This window comes from Pholis gunnellus (assembly GCF_910591455.1).
Source record: "Pholis gunnellus genome assembly, chromosome: 13".
Classification (NCBI taxonomy): Eukaryota; Metazoa; Chordata; class Actinopteri; order Perciformes; family Pholidae; genus Pholis; species Pholis gunnellus.
Window position 1 is genome coordinate 18,983,845 of NC_136540.1, and position 17,764 is coordinate 19,001,608.

General features: G+C 42.5%; 2 protein-coding genes across 2 annotated transcripts; both read right to left on the bottom strand.

The window, feature by feature from the left end:
• Positions 1 to 578: 578 nt before the first annotated feature.
• On the bottom strand, positions 579 to 3,245 carry c1qbp (complement component 1, q subcomponent binding protein). Its single transcript, XM_079171288.1, has 6 exons — positions 2,863 to 3,245; positions 2,078 to 2,228; positions 1,898 to 1,991; positions 1,687 to 1,782; positions 1,436 to 1,561; positions 579 to 1,309 (listed from the first exon to the last, which is right to left on the bottom strand). The coding sequence occupies exons 1-6, from the start codon at positions 3,113 to 3,115 to the stop codon at positions 1,160 to 1,162; spliced, it is 870 nt and encodes a 289-aa protein (XP_079027414.1). The 5' UTR covers positions 3,116 to 3,245; the 3' UTR covers positions 579 to 1,159.
• A 1,109-nt stretch (positions 3,246 to 4,354) lies between these two features.
• On the bottom strand, positions 4,355 to 12,865 carry dhx33 (DEAH (Asp-Glu-Ala-His) box polypeptide 33). The gene is made up of 12 exons (XM_079171494.1): positions 12,582 to 12,865; positions 12,065 to 12,225; positions 11,693 to 11,920; positions 11,396 to 11,566; positions 10,603 to 10,788; positions 9,310 to 9,421; positions 7,972 to 8,131; positions 7,659 to 7,747; positions 7,451 to 7,578; positions 7,122 to 7,325; positions 6,931 to 7,017; positions 4,355 to 6,009 (listed from the first exon to the last, which is right to left on the bottom strand). The coding sequence occupies exons 1-12, from the start codon at positions 12,787 to 12,789 to the stop codon at positions 5,701 to 5,703; spliced, it is 2,043 nt and encodes a 680-aa protein (XP_079027620.1). The 5' UTR covers positions 12,790 to 12,865; the 3' UTR covers positions 4,355 to 5,700.
• Positions 12,866 to 17,764: the final 4,899 nt, after the last annotated feature.

The following is a 17,764-nucleotide window of genomic DNA, read 5'->3' on the forward strand; positions in this document are numbered from 1 at the left end:
CAATATGAGTGACAAATAAAGTGAAATATATAATTATAAATTATATAAAATGAGAATTTCGCATGTTTTTTTTTAGATAAACACCTATAATTGGGGTTTGCTTCACTTTATTTACACCAAATCTTTTTGTGAGGTTCCTGCACCCTTTGTGCTATGAATTGGGAATGTTTTTAGGCTAGCCAGGGCCTTATTTAATAAATTACAGTGCTTTTTCTTCAGACGAACTTGGGAATTTTCCCTGTTTGCTGTGTTCAGTCTTCAGCTACTATTAACCAGTAACATATACACAATATTTACTCATCTCATCAAATCTCACAATCCCTAGTGTTGTTCAAGCATCAACATTTTTAAAATAGACCTTGTAGTTACAGAATTGTAGTCTCTTTTGTATGGGTTACAATTTTCGAGAAAAGGCCTAAAAAAAGGCTTAGGGTCCAAAAGGTTAATTCTGGCCTGAATATCAAAGGGTTAAAACTGCGTTAATTACTCTTAACTTAAGAGCATTTATATGTTTTAGTACTTTGCTGTGTTCCCATTTTAATTGTCTGACAGAATAAAATCACCCGTTATTATCAAACTCTTTTATTGGACACTGTTACATTATCTGAAGACATCCTAGTGCATGCCATTCATAGTTAGACTTCACATGTTATGGTCTGACAGAGTCAAAGCAACATTAGTCAAAATGAACTCCCTTACAAAGCCAGCTAGAGCCAAGACTGGAGCTGTAAAACCAGAAGCAGTCTCACACGTTGAAGTGATGACTGATTTTGTAAACCGTTTCATTTTCATGGAGTTGTTTTTGTTTAGAGTTCAAACCTCGACCAAAATGTCCCTTTATTGGCTTCGGGATATTCCCTAATACTGACTGGAGAATATCAAACCGCTCCAGTTACGATGGGAACAAAGACGGTTCATGACCGGCATCGTTTATGACCTTCGTATATTTAATTTAAAAATCGCACTTAACTTACAGAAAAATAAAGTCACATTTTAATAAAGAGAAACACATTTGCAGCCAAGTGTTGACAACTGCTGGCAACATGCCAGACACTAAAGCAAGTGATCATCAGTCTCTCACAACATTACTGGATTAGCATACCTCCAACTGTGCCGGGATGTGCATTGAAGAAAAGTGAATTTTAGCGTCTATTTAACATTAGTTACATTTGACAAAGCCTTGGAGGTCTTCCAGGAACTTGATGTACTCTTGGTGCTCGGCGGCAGTGCTCAGCTCCATCAGCTCATCGGCGAAGGTGTTGTCGACCCCCCGGTCGGCCAGGAAGTCCATCAGATGGTCGTACAGGGCCTGAAAAACAACAGCGATGAAGTTATCACCGGTGAACGGGACTCCTATTGAACACAGCTATCGCCAGCTTCATCGGCGGTTGTCATGTGAGTTGTTTATCTCCGTTTCCGGCCCTTAAAATCTCACCCAGTCCAGAGAGTCTGTGTTGAGCGTGTAGCTGGTCTCCTTCCAGTCGGTGTCTCCCTCGGGCTGGAAGCTGACCTCGCGAATGGCAAAGATGTCGCTCTCCTCCTCTCCTTCACCGTGACTCACCTGCAAAGCGCAAAATCCAGCTTTTTCTATTCAACTCAAACTGTCAGACTGAAAGGTCGCAGACACACTGCTGCTGCTGCCGGCACGGTGACGTCCGCGTGAACGAACGCAGTCTGTGCGCTTACCTCGTCTTCAGGGAAATGGCAGTCAAACACGAGGGAGTGTTTTGAAGCCTGTTTTGTTACATCGACAACAAAGTTGGGCGTTGACACAATTTCTGCCTGTAAAGAAATGATAATGTTCATATTTTAATGACAATAATTTAGCGTTTTGTTCAACACAACTATCCAGTCATGACTGCTTACATTTCAGACCAACAGGTTTGTTATAACTCACCTCTTCTTCTTCCGCTGATTTCTGCTGTCCTTGTTCTGCCTCTTCGTCAAAGTTTGGAGGAATACTGTTGTTGACATTAAATGTGACAGTGATTCTGTAAAAAGGAAGACAGATCAACAGTTCATTAGCATGCCCACGTGCCATCAAGGATTTGATAATCAGAGATGGATCCAGCCTCACTTTTCTCCAGCAACATTCCTCGTGAGTTTGGCCTCCGTGCCGTTCATCTCCAGCTCCCATCCTCCAGACATCTTAGGGAGGGTTTTGCTTTTCTGGATCTTCGCCTCCTCTTTGATTTCATCAGACAGGAAAGCGCCAAATGCTTTGTCTCCTGTTTTAAAAAAGGTTTAACAGGTTATATAATTATGACAAAAATGGTGATTTTGGTGATAGCGACCCGCAACGCAAGTACAATGCTACTATGCTTTAGGACATTTTGTACAATTAAAACCTTTTTTTTAATATTTAATCCTAACTTATCAACAGAATATGCACACGTTGATGCTCAACTGACTCTCTGGAGTATTAAAATCATTTTATTGTGTGATTGCTAATATCAATATAAGTGCATTTAAAAGATGCCTTCAAACCTCAACCTGGATACTCGCCAGGCTATTTCACTACAATGAGACAGGACTTCTTTGAACAACACTTACTCTCTTTTTTAAAAATCTAATTACAACGTTGTCTTTTTACATATTGTGGTGAGGATAGCTGAACAATGTTTCAAGGTGAATGCTAACTGTTCACAGTGAGAGGTTACGCTGTGGGTCTGAGACACAGCTGACAAATGTTGTGTTTAAGTGTCTTTAAAAATGGAAAGAGTCCAGGTAATTGAGCGACTTGAGGTCTTCTCTGCTCAGATTTAACGCGTTTCTCTCACGCAACAGAGGTTAATATATTGCCTGATACGAAGCAAGCTAACATTAGCTAGCTTATCTAATGACTAGCACATCTAATGTTACCTTCTGTGTGCAGTCCTCCACAACCACACGACACCGAGGGATTCAACGCTTTTGAGGTGAACAGTTTGGGCCGGTAGCCCGACGAGGCTCCTTTGCTGTTCAGCATCCAGAGAGACCGGGTGAAGGGCCGAGTTGTCGCCGAGCTTGGAGCGCACTGTGTCGGGCAGCTGAGTGGCAGAGCTCGGGCTGTGGACGTGGTGGCTGTAGAAACGCGAACAGCGGCTCCCACCGCACGAACAACGGACTTTAGCATGACTGTAACGTTATAGAAATGCTACGGCGTGTAACGACGGAATAAATAACGTTACGTTTTGACAGCACACACAAGCCGGCTAGCTCCCCGTTTCTGCTTCTGGAAGCTCACAAGACACATGTGTGGAAGGACACATTGACCTTTATTAACTATGACCTCTGAACCGGAAATAATACGTAGAAAGCAAAATAAATAAAACAATTATTTTCTGTGTCTAAAGAAAATCTCAAATACGACCACGGCTATATGAATAAGTGGCCTTATTTAATATAATAAAGTAAACTATATATATATATATATATATATTTAAATTTTTTTGTATATGACATGGTATGTCCCAAACTACCCTACAGCGCCCCCTCTGGCTTCATAAAGAAGAAGGTTACATGTTTTATGTTATGTCCCCCAATGCTAGCAAGACATAACACATGTCTCTGCAGCTGTCCACCACAGACGAGAGGACAGATACACATATAAATGAATAAAACAATATGTGTCGTGGCTACAGCGGACATGACATCCTGGAGGAAAGGGTTGCATCATTCTCAGAAAAGTATTTCTCAGGGAAATGCGGTGTATCAGTTGCATCATTTAGACTTGACGCCAAGCTGCCAGAAGATGGCGCTGTTTTACAACTAACCCAGGATAGCAAAACGTTAGTAGTTGTCCATTGTCCCAATAAAACTAACGTTAATCAGTGAAATGCTCCCTTTGACAATCGACCATAGTACCAAAATGTAATGAGTAACTTTTTTCACTTAAAAGCCATTGATGCCTGCGTTTTATCTTGTATATATTTATGTAATGTCTTGTCTTAATGTTTTTATAAATGTTTTACCTTGTTGCTGCTGTACTGACTGATGAGTCGCCAACATAATTTCGTTGTACGTTTTTACGATGACAATAAACATCCTTATCCTTATAACTCCATTCCATTTTAGATAATTTGGAAGTTTAAAAATATATTAAAATGACAGAGTTTTTATAACATCCAATTCATTTTGAATGTTTTCAGTTCTGATACAATACAAGTAGTAGTTAAAGGAACTTTAACAGACACTCACAGCTATGGACTACACAGTGCTGGGACTATTATTGTGTCAAAGCCCCCCCCCCCCCTGAATCTTTACTCTCTCATGTAGACTTGTTCTGTTGGACAGTGACTTGGTTTTTTTGTAGAAATTATAACAATGGTGGTTATGCAAGACTTCATAATAAATTCACTCATAATAAAACGTATCAAATGCGAGCATTTAATCTTACAAACGTTATAACATGCAGATCTTAAATGGTCTACTTTTCCTTTGTGACTGAGAAAAGAAAAAAAGAGGGCAGTATGATCCATAAGCAACACAGAACTGAACATCCAACCTCTTTGTAACATGGTCTGATGATTGTCTATCCCAGATGCATTTGGTATTTTAAACAGTTAGAAATAGCAATTTATTCAGGTTACAGTTAAATATTGTACAGTCCTGAGTCCAGTGTAAAAACGACAAGAGGAGCATCCATCCTATTCCTAAACATGGCGTGATTTACATTCTACAAAGTATGAAAGACCTGAGGGATCAGATCGTTGACTACAGTCTCCATGCGTTGCATACATATGTTGTCAGCGTACGCCTGTGTAGGTGCTAAGTGACGTACAACAGCAAAGAGTAGAACCTGGAGAACGAGGCATGCTACTTCTCATGTGCACGTATTTGGGGAACCGGTCGTACAATCATTAAAAAAAAAAAGGCATGCACGAGCTGACGAGACGAGTGCTGCATGTAGATACATTATAAAAGTTAAGTCATGTCACGGTGACATGTAAAAAAAACATTTTTACATTTCACAAATGTAAAAATGTTCTAACTCCAACTTTGGCAATTCTCATATTTTCTTTCAGAGATTAAGACAGATCTACTGTCTTTGCATATATAAAATCCTTTAAGACCACTTTGTATAAACCCAAAGATACATGGTGGGATGGCTTAAGACAAGACTGCTTTATTGAGCTTCTGAGAAGCCAACATTTCGAAGACGGTTAACTCCTAATTATTATTCAAAATTACACTGAAAAGAACCACCAGCCAGTCTGCAGATTTCTGAATGGTGTCGGGCGGGTGGCTTTACAATTAAGTAAATATGTTATGAGATAAACATATGGAGAGCGGCATTCTATCGAGTCTGATTAGATTTTTTTATGAAAAAATGAACAGATAAATCGTCTCAGCCAAAGACAAAGCTCAAGTGAGGTTATCCGTGCGGTTAAAAGGCATGCAAATGTTGAAAGAATCGATGCATGACATCTTTTTATTTTTCCAGGCAAGATCAAATACTGCCAAGCGGAAGACACGCGGCATATAAAGTCTGACAGGAAGTCAAAGTTGTGAGGCCTCGATATGCAGATCTCTGCTGCAGTGACAACGTGCCAAATGCTCGTCAGCTGGGAGGTAGTGAGATCCAGAGAAGTTAACTACACAGAAAAGTGTTCTGTTCGGATTTGCACTTGTGTTAAATCAACAATAATAATAAATCCATCGCCACTGGGGTGACTTGAGGAAGGGAAGGGGTTCGCTCCAGTCCTGTCTCTCCGTTGGTTAGCTCTTGGTGGGGCGGAGTTTGCGGCCAAAGTACTCCGGCGCCGCATCCAGCAGCCAGTCGGCGTCCACCAAGCACAGGTCCCTCATGTAGCAGCGGGACGTGTGCAGCAGCTCATTGAAGACCACGTAGGCCGGCTTGGCCTGGAACAGGACGGAGGACGGGTGGATGGCCACGGGCTGGTGGGTGTCCAGGGCCAAGTAGCTGCCGTCGGGTTGCAGCTCGGCGGCGTTGACGAACATCCCGTGGGAGAGGCAGCGGCGAACGCTCTCCGTGTCCGCCCCGCACGACTCCATCTTCATATTGAGCTGGTCCATCAACAGGCAGAACAGGACGCGTTAGTTTAAAACGCAGACTCACTGGTAGTCAAACTACCAAATATTGATATATTAAATATATTTAGTTGTCAGAAATATGGAAGTATAAATACCAACACACACACACACACACACACACACACACACACACACACACACACAGCTATTTGTCTTTAAATAAAAAAAACACTATTAATACATATTAATACTATATAATACACTGTTGACTCAGTGTATCCCTGTGGTTATTCAATCATTATTCAAGGGTAATTCAGGGAGAGAGAGACAGTGGGGATAAAAACAGTGTGTACAGCTGGCACATTTTCAAATCTAACTCGGTGAATTTATTATTTACGGGTTTAGTTTTACTAAATGGTTGGGTCAGTGGAAAGAAGGCTGTTTTGCTGAGCATTGTTTTGTTTCTGTCGGGTTGGAATGAAGTCCATCTTACTGTTCTGCGGCGTTATACCAGGCGTTACAACGGTAATGTATACTTTTTAAGGAAAGATGATAATCACCGAAACAATTTTTTATAATTTGATGACTAATCTAAAATTGTGACCCATCCCGATATCAAATATCAATAGATTTAAAGTTATTGAATCAAAGTTCAAATTCCAGTATGGCAACAACACTAGTTATCAACAACAACAAACGGACTGCTGTTTTGTTTTTTTTACACAATCATTATTCATAAATAATGTCACTCCATACCCGAAAACATCCCGCTGATGGAATAAAATAGCAGCCATAAAAGTGTAATCTATTAATAGGCCTAATATGACTTATTTTGATTCCCCAGTTTTAGTAAACAAATGAGACGCTGTTTCATTAACTGTTACCAAGATAATCTGATTATCCCGGCCCTGCAGAGAACCTCCTCAGTATTCACAATCATCTCCAGATGTGTACCTTAAGGCAGATATCTTTGAGTTGAGCCTGGACCTCTTTCACCAGACTCATGTTCCTGCTGTTGACAAAGTTCTCCCGACACCACTCCTGTAACAGCAGACGTATACAGATTATAAAGGCAGCCCAGCAACATAACGTAGTTTCTGGATTTTTGCTTCGTCACACATGTGTCCTCGTTCAGCTCTGCTCACCTTGTTGCCGCTGACTTTCTTGAACGCTCTGTAGATGCTGAGCAGCGTCATGTGGTCTCCTTCGCTGGAGGAGAACTTCTTGCGTGCGGCGAGCACCTCCTCCCGCCGGGCGGGAGGGTTGTACAGCACGGTGTCCACCGACAGCAGGGACACGATGCTCAGAATCTCCTCGGAGCAGGAGTAGTCGGGGGACAGCAGGATGGTCTGTGAGACAGGGAAACGTCACACCATAATCGAATTGAGTCGAGCGTGCGACCCATGCGGCGCCGCAGGCTGTCACTTTCAGTCAACACGCGCAGTGTGGCACGCTTTTCTGTTGTTGTTTTTACCTTGGCATATCTGGGCTCCAGAGGGAAACTTGCCATCTTCTTTCCAAGAGCGGTGAGGAAAACCTGCCCCTCCTTCCTCTCGACGGCCCCCAGCAGCTCTAAATGCTCCACGGCCGAGCGGACGGCCTCTGGGATAAACACAGCGGGGTCACTATGACGCACCGACCCGGCTGGATGACTAATACAATGCACGGCAATAGCTTCTTACCTGGCGAGGGCTTGGACATGAAGTCGAAATTCATCACATCTGGAATCCCCAGAGCCATGAGCTGCAGCATCACGCTGGATAGGTTACACCTGCAAGCAAACACACACACACACACACACACACACACACACACACACACACACACACACACACACACACACACACACACACACACACACACACACACACACACACACACACACACACACACACACACACACACACACACACACACACGCAGACCTAAATGCATCAACATGTGGCGGAGGCCATTATCTGTGTGAAGACAAAAGATAAAGATGTCCTACGGCACCTCTGGATCTCGGGCACCGTCGTGGGGGCGAGGTTGTCGAACTCCTGCTCGGTGTAGAGGCGATAGCAGGAGCCGGAGTCCTCCCGGCCGGCCCGGCCGGCTCGCTGCCACGCCTGGGCTTTAGAGACCCGCTGCACGGCCAGCACCTCCAGCCCGCTGTCTGAGAGTCACCGAGCACAGGAAGAGTCACATCAGAGCCAATTAACTGAACAACTAAAACACAACACTCTCATGTAAAGTACAGAAGTATTATCGGCAAAACAGACTGACAGTATCAACAAAATAAAAGTACTAGCAGCTGAGACAGATATGATTATTAATACAGACGCAACAATGTGCAACGGGCATTTTACGGTTTGAAATACTTTATATATAGTTAGATAGATTAGTCCTATGGGTTAAGCAAAATGTTTTCTTACATTAATTTTTTTACTTACAAATTTAAGAAACCAACGGTCTAACCCAGAGACAGCTGAAACATGACACAGGCCCGTCAACGAGACGTGGTTTCAGACATTATTCTTTAATGATGAATGTCATTTTAGAAGCTTATCTTGTGCTTTCTATGTAAAATATTATTCGGGGGAGCAAATAGTCAGTATGACGATCTGATTAATGTAGTGGACAATATTTCCCTCTGACATGTAGTGGAGTACAGGTCTGTGTTGTAGTCGAGACCACCTAAACCAGGACCAAATCATGGCCAAGATCAGTGAGTAACGAGACCGAGACAAGACCAAGACCAACGCACTCCCACACTGCAGGACTCACTTGTGTGTGGAATGTGGAACATTGTGGATCAAGCAAACTGAGAGATCCACATTCCCATAAAAACAACTGAGGATTCCTCTTCATTCATTGATGATTTATATGTATGTGTGTATTTACCATGAGAAATGTCTTGATAAATAATCAAAAGGCATTGTAGAGGTTAATTGTATGCGTGCTAATGTTCATATGTTTTCTATGAGCAGTCACAGTAATGATGTAAACAAATTAATACAAATTAAATAAAAAAATAGAAAGAAAATCCAGAGTCCTCATTTTCTGAGACAAGATTGTTCTTGAACTCTACAACTAGTAGTAGAAATTAGGAGTGAATGGAAAAAGTCAAAAACGAGTACCTCAAAATTGTACTTAAATACAGTACTTGAGCAGACATACTTAGTTACTTCCCACGGATTGCTGTGGACAGACGTGTGATAAAAACTAGGTGGCCTCTTTTTCTGCGATTCATAAAAAGGCACGAGTCATGATTGCATGTTTGAGGATTCAACAGAACGCCGTGCTGAACGTAATGCTGATATGAGAGCGTGTGTGAAGACTGAATCATCTGACCAGGGTTGAAGCTTTTGGCCTTCACCATCCCCGTGTCGATGACGAATTTGATCCCAGAGATTGTGACCGACGTCTCGGCGATGTTGGTGGAGAGGATGACCTTCCTGCACCCCTGAAAATGGTAGAAAGGACAACACTCAGTGCCTCGATATATGTGTATATAGACTTCATTTTATATCAAATGTACACATCGTACAGTTATGTGGCACTTCAAATAACAAGGAGAGCTAAAACAAAGCCAAATACGTGCTTTAAACTAGGGCTGCAACAACGAATCGATAAAATCGATAAAAATCGATTATCAAAAGAGTTGGCAACGAATTTCATTATCGATTCGTTGTGTCGCGCGATTATTACGCCACTCAATAAGTCGTGGAGATGTTTGAGTGTTCAAAGCAGGCCCGGTCGCCTGAACACCGCAGCTTGGAATAACGGAACAGGACTCCGGTTCTGTAGCTGACGCTGACCGGCGTATAAACGTTGCCATGACAACACCGGAAGGTGATTTACGCAATTTGTATTATTTTTAGTTTATTTCTGCAATTATAATACATTACATTTATTGCCATTTTGGGTACCTTGTGTTAAACTCGTAACCGTTTTGCCGTTGTTTTACTTATGATAGACGAGCTTTTGTTTTTGTAACATGACCATTAAACCGGAAGTTAAGCGGAGCTCAGAAAGATGAGAAATGGCGGGTGAAAACAGCGAACTTTTTCTTCCCATTCTGTTATTCTACTACTGGTCTACCAGGCGAACACGGTAAAGTTTATTCAGTTAACTCATTAAAGTACTGTTATACTTGTAGGTGATGAGAGACAGAGTATTTTGGGTAACCCACTGAACCCCACTCCTGATATTAGTCTATTTCTTTTTTTAAATTATTACTTTAACAGCTCAGGGATGTTCAAGCAACCTGTTTGTGCACTTTCTGAAGATGTTTTGCACTGTGAATTTACACTGTCAGCTCTGTTTTTGAAAAAAGGGTTAGAAATTAATGCTTTTTTGTTTTTTTATCAGATTCATCGATTAATCGAACAAATAATCGACAGATTAATCGATTATTAAAATAATCGTTAGTTGCAGCCATACTTTAAACACATTTTGACACTGTTTGAGCACAATGTGTGTTCTCTCTCTCTCTCTCTCCTCTCTCTCTCTCTCTCTCTCTCTCCTCTCTCTCTCTCTCTCTCTCTCGTCTCTCTCTCTCTCTCTCTCTCTCTCTCTCTCTCTCTCTCTCTCTCTCTCTCTCTCTCAGCTCCGTTTCTCCTGCACGCTCACTGTTGCCGTTACCTTGGGAGCCGCCTGGAAGACCCTGAGCTGCTGTGCCGGGGGCAGCGATGCGTACAGAGCGATAACTAGCATCGGACCGCAGCCGTCCGGCAGATGCTTGGCGATGTCCCGGCATGTCCTCGCCAGGGCCTCGATCTCCTCCTGACCCGTCATGAAGACTAAGATGTCATGGGACGGCGGTGCCTCCTGCGTGTAAACAAAAAGGCCGCGTTCTGTTCCAGTGTCGAGTACAATCATCGCAGAATATGAGCACGGTCTGTTTACTCGCAGGTTTGTGTTTTTGTATAATGCTAAAGGAAAGAGACTCTATGGGTATTACACATGAGTGATTAAACACAAATTAAAAAGGAGAAAAAAAAGCCCTGTTACAACGTGACGTAGCTAAATGCTGCGAAATTACAGACACCTTCCTCACAAACAAGGGGCATGGTTAGCAGCGCGTTATAGTATCACATTAGCTTTCTTGAGTTAAGTTGCAACATTTCTGTAGTTCTGTAGGAAAGCATCAGCTGCGTATGCATGGAGATAATAGGCTACCAGAGCACTGAGGAAGTGCAAAACAAACACTCCTAAATGATATACATATATTAATATATATTCCTGTGGCTTTAATTGTGGAATTGCAATTAACTCTGTAAACTGAAGACTCGACTTTTTCTGGTGTTTTCTGAAGAAGTGTCTGTGTGTAGTAAAAACTAAAAGAAATATTACTGATATTAAAAGTTTTTGAAGAAAGCTAAAAATGTGTGGCGATTGGCCTGGGCTGACATTAGATTCCCGGTCCGGCCCTGACCTGATGGATCTGGAAGACGGAGACGAGCGCAGCCTGCAGGTAGTCGGACTGGGGGTGCTTGGTGTAGTAGATCTGAATGGGATGCTGCCGGCCCTCCAGGTACAGCACAGGCGACTTGTTGAAGTACTCGGAGAACAAATCCACATCCATCGTGGCTGACATCACTATGATCTGTGCGGGTCAAACACAAAACAGAGACGCTGCCGTTTGGGTTGATATAAGGAGAGGCATATGCAGTGTTAGGGATTAGACCGGTGTACAATATCTCATTGAAACCGGGACAACTGGAACCCCTACCTTCAGGGGAATCTTGTTAAGCTCTCTGCGCCTGCGCTGAGCAGTCTTAACCACGCCGAACAGCACATCCGTGTGCACGGTGCGCTCGTGAGCCTCGTCCAGGACCACCACGGTGTAGCGCAGCAGCAAGGGGTCGCCGATGGCCTCGCGCAGGAGCATGCCGTCCGTCATGAACTTTAGCTTCGTCTCCGAGGAGGTGACGTCCTCGAAGCGCACCGTGTAACCGACCTGGAAGGAAGTTGGGTTGGTTTACCGTAAACTGATGAGAGTGCTGATACGAAAAGTCTGTTCTTGACCTCACAGATAGAATTCACACAAGGAGCTTTAGGTGACACAGGATGTAAACATGGGAGACATGTTATTTGTACATACCAGCTTGCCGAGCGGAGTCTTCTTCTCCTCTGCCACCCTTGCTGCCAGTGAGATCGCAGCGACTCTACGGGGCTGAGTGATGGCAACGATGCCCTGTCGGCCGATGCCGGCCTCATACAGATACTGGGGGATCTGAGTGGTCTTCCCGGAGCCAGTCTCCCCTGATGCGTGAGAGAAAAGGGGTCAAAGTTAGACAGCGATCAGGTGCTTCACTTTAAATCTGTAGAGTAGAAATAACATTTTGTGAGCACGATGTTCACCCAGATATGATACAACTCACTTATATAGTTGAAATAACAACTCAGGCTATAACATTTATAGAAATAGGGCTAGCTGATGTGAATTAGAGAACAAGATTTATCGAAATTCACTGATTAAAACTGAGCTGCATCGTCATAATATCACCACGCTGACCATATAGTTGTATTTTAGAGCGGATCGTCCCTTTAATCGAGTCGCACAAACAGCGGCTAACGTTGTTAGCAGCATGAGCTAACTGTAGCAGCAAGCTCCTCACCTATGAGAATAGCATTGTGAAGCTGTCTCAGCTGGTTCAGCAGCTGAGGTTTCGCCTGGTAGATGGGAAGTTGTTTCCTCTGCACGTCTAGATTGGTGGCATTCCCCTTTCTAGGCAGCAGCATTCCAGGTTTATTCCTATCGAGGCGGAAAAAAACAGACCCCGGCTTGAATTTTTTAGCCGGAGGAGGGTCGGGGTCGTGGGGCATGGTCTAGAAAAGGTGACTCTCGGAGCGAAACCTTTGCGGTTCTTGTTTGAGGTTTTTGTAACGTTTAAAATGAACGTTAACGCGTTTCTCATGCTCACTGACAGACCAGCAAAGCGTCACTGCGGATGTTTTGCTACCTCTGCAAAGAAAACGTCCCCACGTGGTAAGATTTCGGCGCAGAAGTTTGACGTCATAAGGGCTGTGTGAAACTTAAACCAGAGTACGGACTGGCAGGTATTCACAGGTTCATTGGTTTGACAAGGTGCATACTATCACACCCTGTTTTCTAAATATTAGGACCTGAAATATTGTATGGAAGATTTAAAATGCCTAAAATAAAAACAAATAAGATAATGAAAAATGCATTTACTGTGTCACAAATAAATGAAAAACATTCATTAAAATTACAATTATTATTTTGTCATTATCAACTGAGTGACGATTCATTTCCATACCACGATAAAATCAAATCACAACAATGAAAACAAACTGAAAAGGTGCATTGCAGGTCAGTATTGTCCATCAGAAGACAGCATAGACCTGCCAGTACTAAATGCAATTGTCAGTGGCGTGAGGTTCACAAGGAGGTGCGTGCAAGCTCCCAGCAACAAAGCACTGCTGTTGAGCGTTTTTTTTGTCTAAGTGATGGCAACAGGTACTGGCCCGAAAAAGCACCTCACCCTTACACAATCACCCTCTTTTTATTAACAAAATTGTAACCTTTCACTCAACATATGGAAAGTCTAAAGAAACCGTATGATCGTTCATTCATTAAAATATTTGATCGTATCCATGTGTGGAGAGCCATCAGGAGGTCAGTCAAAAAAAGTTCAGCTCTCAGCTGTCTTAGCTGGACTGAAGACGTGTGAGGAAGCCCAGTATGTACCCAGTAAGGCCTTTTCAAAGGAATGAATAGGGGGGGGCATCTTTGAAAGCAGTATCCAGTTCCCCTTAATACATCCATGGGTACAAGGAACCTTTCCTTTTTTTGATGGAGAAATGCACTGTGAATGCCAAAATGAAATGCAACTTCTTATCAGCACTGACACAAGCCGATGGCAGCCATGACAGACTGTCACATTGCAACAGCTTCCTGTGAGCTAACCGGCTGCCGGGACACCAATATTTACTGCACACTGAGTAGCATTTGTGACTGTCTGCGGTATCAAGGGATGTAATGTGCTGCAGGAAGCTGCATACATCTGGGTAATTGTTGACAAAGAATCAGTGTCAGCAGTGTTGGTTACAAAACACTGAGTGGTTTAATGCAGGAGGACAATTTGATGACTTCTGATAAGATGTCTGGAAGGTACACTTGCCTGAAGGGTAATGCATGTGAGCATGTCCCACTGGCTAGCTAGCTAGCTCACGACGGTGACAGCTGATAACCGAGTCGTCGCGGAAGCGTAACTTCCACTATCTGGTTCCCACTCAGGCGAACGTTAGCTCTGTAAGCACATGTGCCGTAGTTTTTACTACTGTTAGCGCCGTTTGCCACCGGCTCAGGTGTAGCCATGTTGAGAGCCATTGAGAAGCAATCGAAATGCTCCTAATCTCCTGTTAAGCACCTTTAACTTTACGTCACTTTGCTTGGTTTGTTTTTGTCCAGGCATTTTTTAATATTTCATACATTATTGAAGGTTACTGTGTTAGGGAATTCAGCAGTGCGTTGTCATTCCTAGGATGTCAAATGCTGATGCTTTGTCACGACGCTCGACGTCCAATGCTAACGCACGAGGCACCCTTCAGCATTAGTATGAGACGCACCAGGCTTTCAAGTAACTGCGATGTAAACTCATCCGTGTCATTTTTAGACTCTTTAGAAAATGCTTCGGGAGTATCATGACGTAGCATAAAGACCACAAAACGTTCTGACGTTAAACAACAACATTTACGTCCGGTGCCAGGCGGAAGAATGTGTCCAGGCAGTGCAGCTCACGCATACACAGCATCTTATCGCCATGGCTTTACTTTTTAAGGACTCACTATCGTTTTGAAAGGCTTTCTGCAGGTTTCTGTAAGGTAACCATCAAAGCACTGCCCCCCCCCCCCCCCCCATGTTCTTGGTAAAAGTTGTTAAGCAACACACAGGAAATTATGCAACTAACACTTGATAACTTGGTACAAAAATACAGCAGAAACGGTTTGACTTCAGAGCAAGGATACAGTTAATGTCCTGGCTGGATTATCTGTATTATTTCCAATTAGCGGCTCATTTCTAATGCTGTTATTGTTTTGTTCTGCACTAACGCTCTGAATTCAAGCGAAACGAAGGCCTGCGTGACTCCACTTAATTACTTTTTCCTCGTAGTGAAACATTAGCAATCATCTTTTAGAATTAATTCATGACAGTAGTTTACAACCTGCCAGTCATATTCTACACCACGGTAAGAAAGGTTACAATTTCGGGCTCCTTCGTTACCTATAATATTAATTGTGCACCACGGTAAGAAAGGTTACAATTTCGGGCTCCTTCGTTACCTATAATATATCTGGAATTGCCTTTTTAGTCTCCGAGGGTGCAATGTCAGTCTGTCTCTCGGTTTGTACACCGCTTTGGTCCAGACCGAATTATCTCTGCAACTATTGGATGAATTGCCACAACACGTACTTATATTCATTGTTCCCAGAAGAGGAATCCTTTGTTGATCTTCTGACTTTTCATAGCGGCGCCATAATAAACGCGTCAGCTAAGTTGATGTAATGTAATGACGTTGGCTTGCCCCCACCTTCGCATTCCCCAAGAGAAAAGAATCTGAATTGCCCAGCTGGTTGTTTAAAGTTGCCATCCCTGTGAGCATGTTAGCATGTAGCTCCAAGTAGGGCTGCTAGCATTAGCTGCAGACTCTTAGCCTTGCTTTTCAACAGAGAACCATGTATCTCCCAGCGTCCCTTTTAAAAGCATTTTCTGCAAATTGGACCTCAATACATTGTTCCTACTGTGGCGAACATCCACGGAAAGATGATGAAACTGGAATGTAATAAATACAACAATGACAAAATCTTAATAACTTCTTTCAGGAACTGCTCTCAGGAACCTTAATCACTTAATGGTTGAACTCTCAATTTACCATGTGCCTGGAGTCTTGACACTCAAACCATTAAGGTTGAGTGGACCATGTTTAATGACCCCACCTTTATTACGAGCAGCTCCATTCCTGAGGGACACAGAGACACATGCAATTTCTAATAATGATTTGCTAGTCCTAGTCTTAGTAAGTCCTTGTATTCTATATATATCTATTAAATCTACCTCAGAGTAACAAATTTACCGTATTGGCAAACCGTTCACAGATGGACTCTGTTAACCGTTTTGTTTGCTTTTGTTCTGTCGTCGTACAAAACTCATCTCACATTACTGACTTACTATAGTGCGTCTTTATACATTAATTGTGCAAGCTTGAAGTTCAACAAATCTCGAACAGTGGAAACATCTGAGCTTATAAAAGTTATGTATAGTTAAGTTCATGATAGGCAATGCTGTTTACAATTCTCTTAGTTTCCTGCGATGTAATCTGGATGTTGATTGTTCTGCCAGCAGCTTATATCTTAACCACAGCTCAGACCACAATCCTGTTTGTCCAAGAGGAAGAACCTCTTTTCTTGTCTCTCACACAGGACACTGATTTGTGCTGAAATGTTGAGATTAATCTTATCCATTCATTTATTATGCATATAGGTACACATGTACTGTATATTTACATAGCTCTGTCCGTCAGAGCTCTCAGGTGAAAACAATACAATTTCCAGAAGTAAATGAGTTCAATGTTTCTAGGCAAAATAAATTTAAGTCAGGTAATAAAATAATCTTAGATAGAAATATCTTAGACCTAAAGATCTAAAAATTGAAATTGAAATCAAAACTAATATAAAAGGTGCTTCACAAGCTTCCCTGGTGCTTCTCAAACTCTCAACGCTGCATAAATCTTTTGAACTAAATTGAATGTAAAAATGTCCATCGATTGATAGACATCAATCAATGATATGAGTCACGGATTACCTGGTCACATGCAATCCTTTTCATTTGTTCGTGGTTCATTGTTTTTATTTACATATCTTGATTGAATTAATTCTCATTTATTAAATCTGCTACCAGCAGCAACGCTACACTACACAGCAGTTTAGGTTAATATTGTAGATGGTCATACAGCCCCCCTGTTTTTGCAATCCATGCTAAATCGTTGCAATCCTGCCAAATCCTTGCAATCCGACCAGATTCTCAGCATGGCCATTTTGTGGCGAACATATTGATTTGGAATGGGCTTTAACCAGATTTAGGTTTGAATTTCAAACACGATTCCAAAAGAAGATGTTCTATTTGCTAATCTCTGGAGATTAGAAAGTGGGAAACACATTTTGCAGATGGGAAACCTGCTCTGTCATATTCCAATTCATGCATACCAAAATGATATTTTTTTATCAATGTGCGTTTCCTTTCCCCTCTATGACAGGAGAGAAAGTGAACATTTTTGAGAGAGTTGAGAAACCCCAAAGTGGTTTCCGCACAAAATGATAAAACATAAGAGGGCTTAATGTCTGAAAACGGTGCCACGAGAGCGGGCAAATAAGCTGAACCGTGGAATACACACTTTTGTGGTTTGTGTCTCTGACATAGCGTGCAGGAAGAGAGTGTCGTTTGATTGCGCAGGGAGAGAAGGAGGTCCAGCGCTGGTGTGGCAGCTGTTGAGTTATTTGAGTCAAGAGTGAATTTCAAAGCTGTCTTATTTTTTTTAATTAATTTGGTGCTGCATGAAACAGAAAAACAGGGTGCAATGAAAGAAAAGTCAGGAGATACAGCAGTGTGGTGACTGGGGAAGAGGCACATAATGTGACTGACTGAAAACAGAGTGACCCTGTGCAGAGAGAGAGAGAGAGAGAGAGAGAGAGAGAGAGAAAGAAAGAGAGAGAGAGAAAGAGAAAGAGAGAGAGAGAGAAAGTGGGAGGGAGGAAGTCATACACTTGAGGACTTCTCATG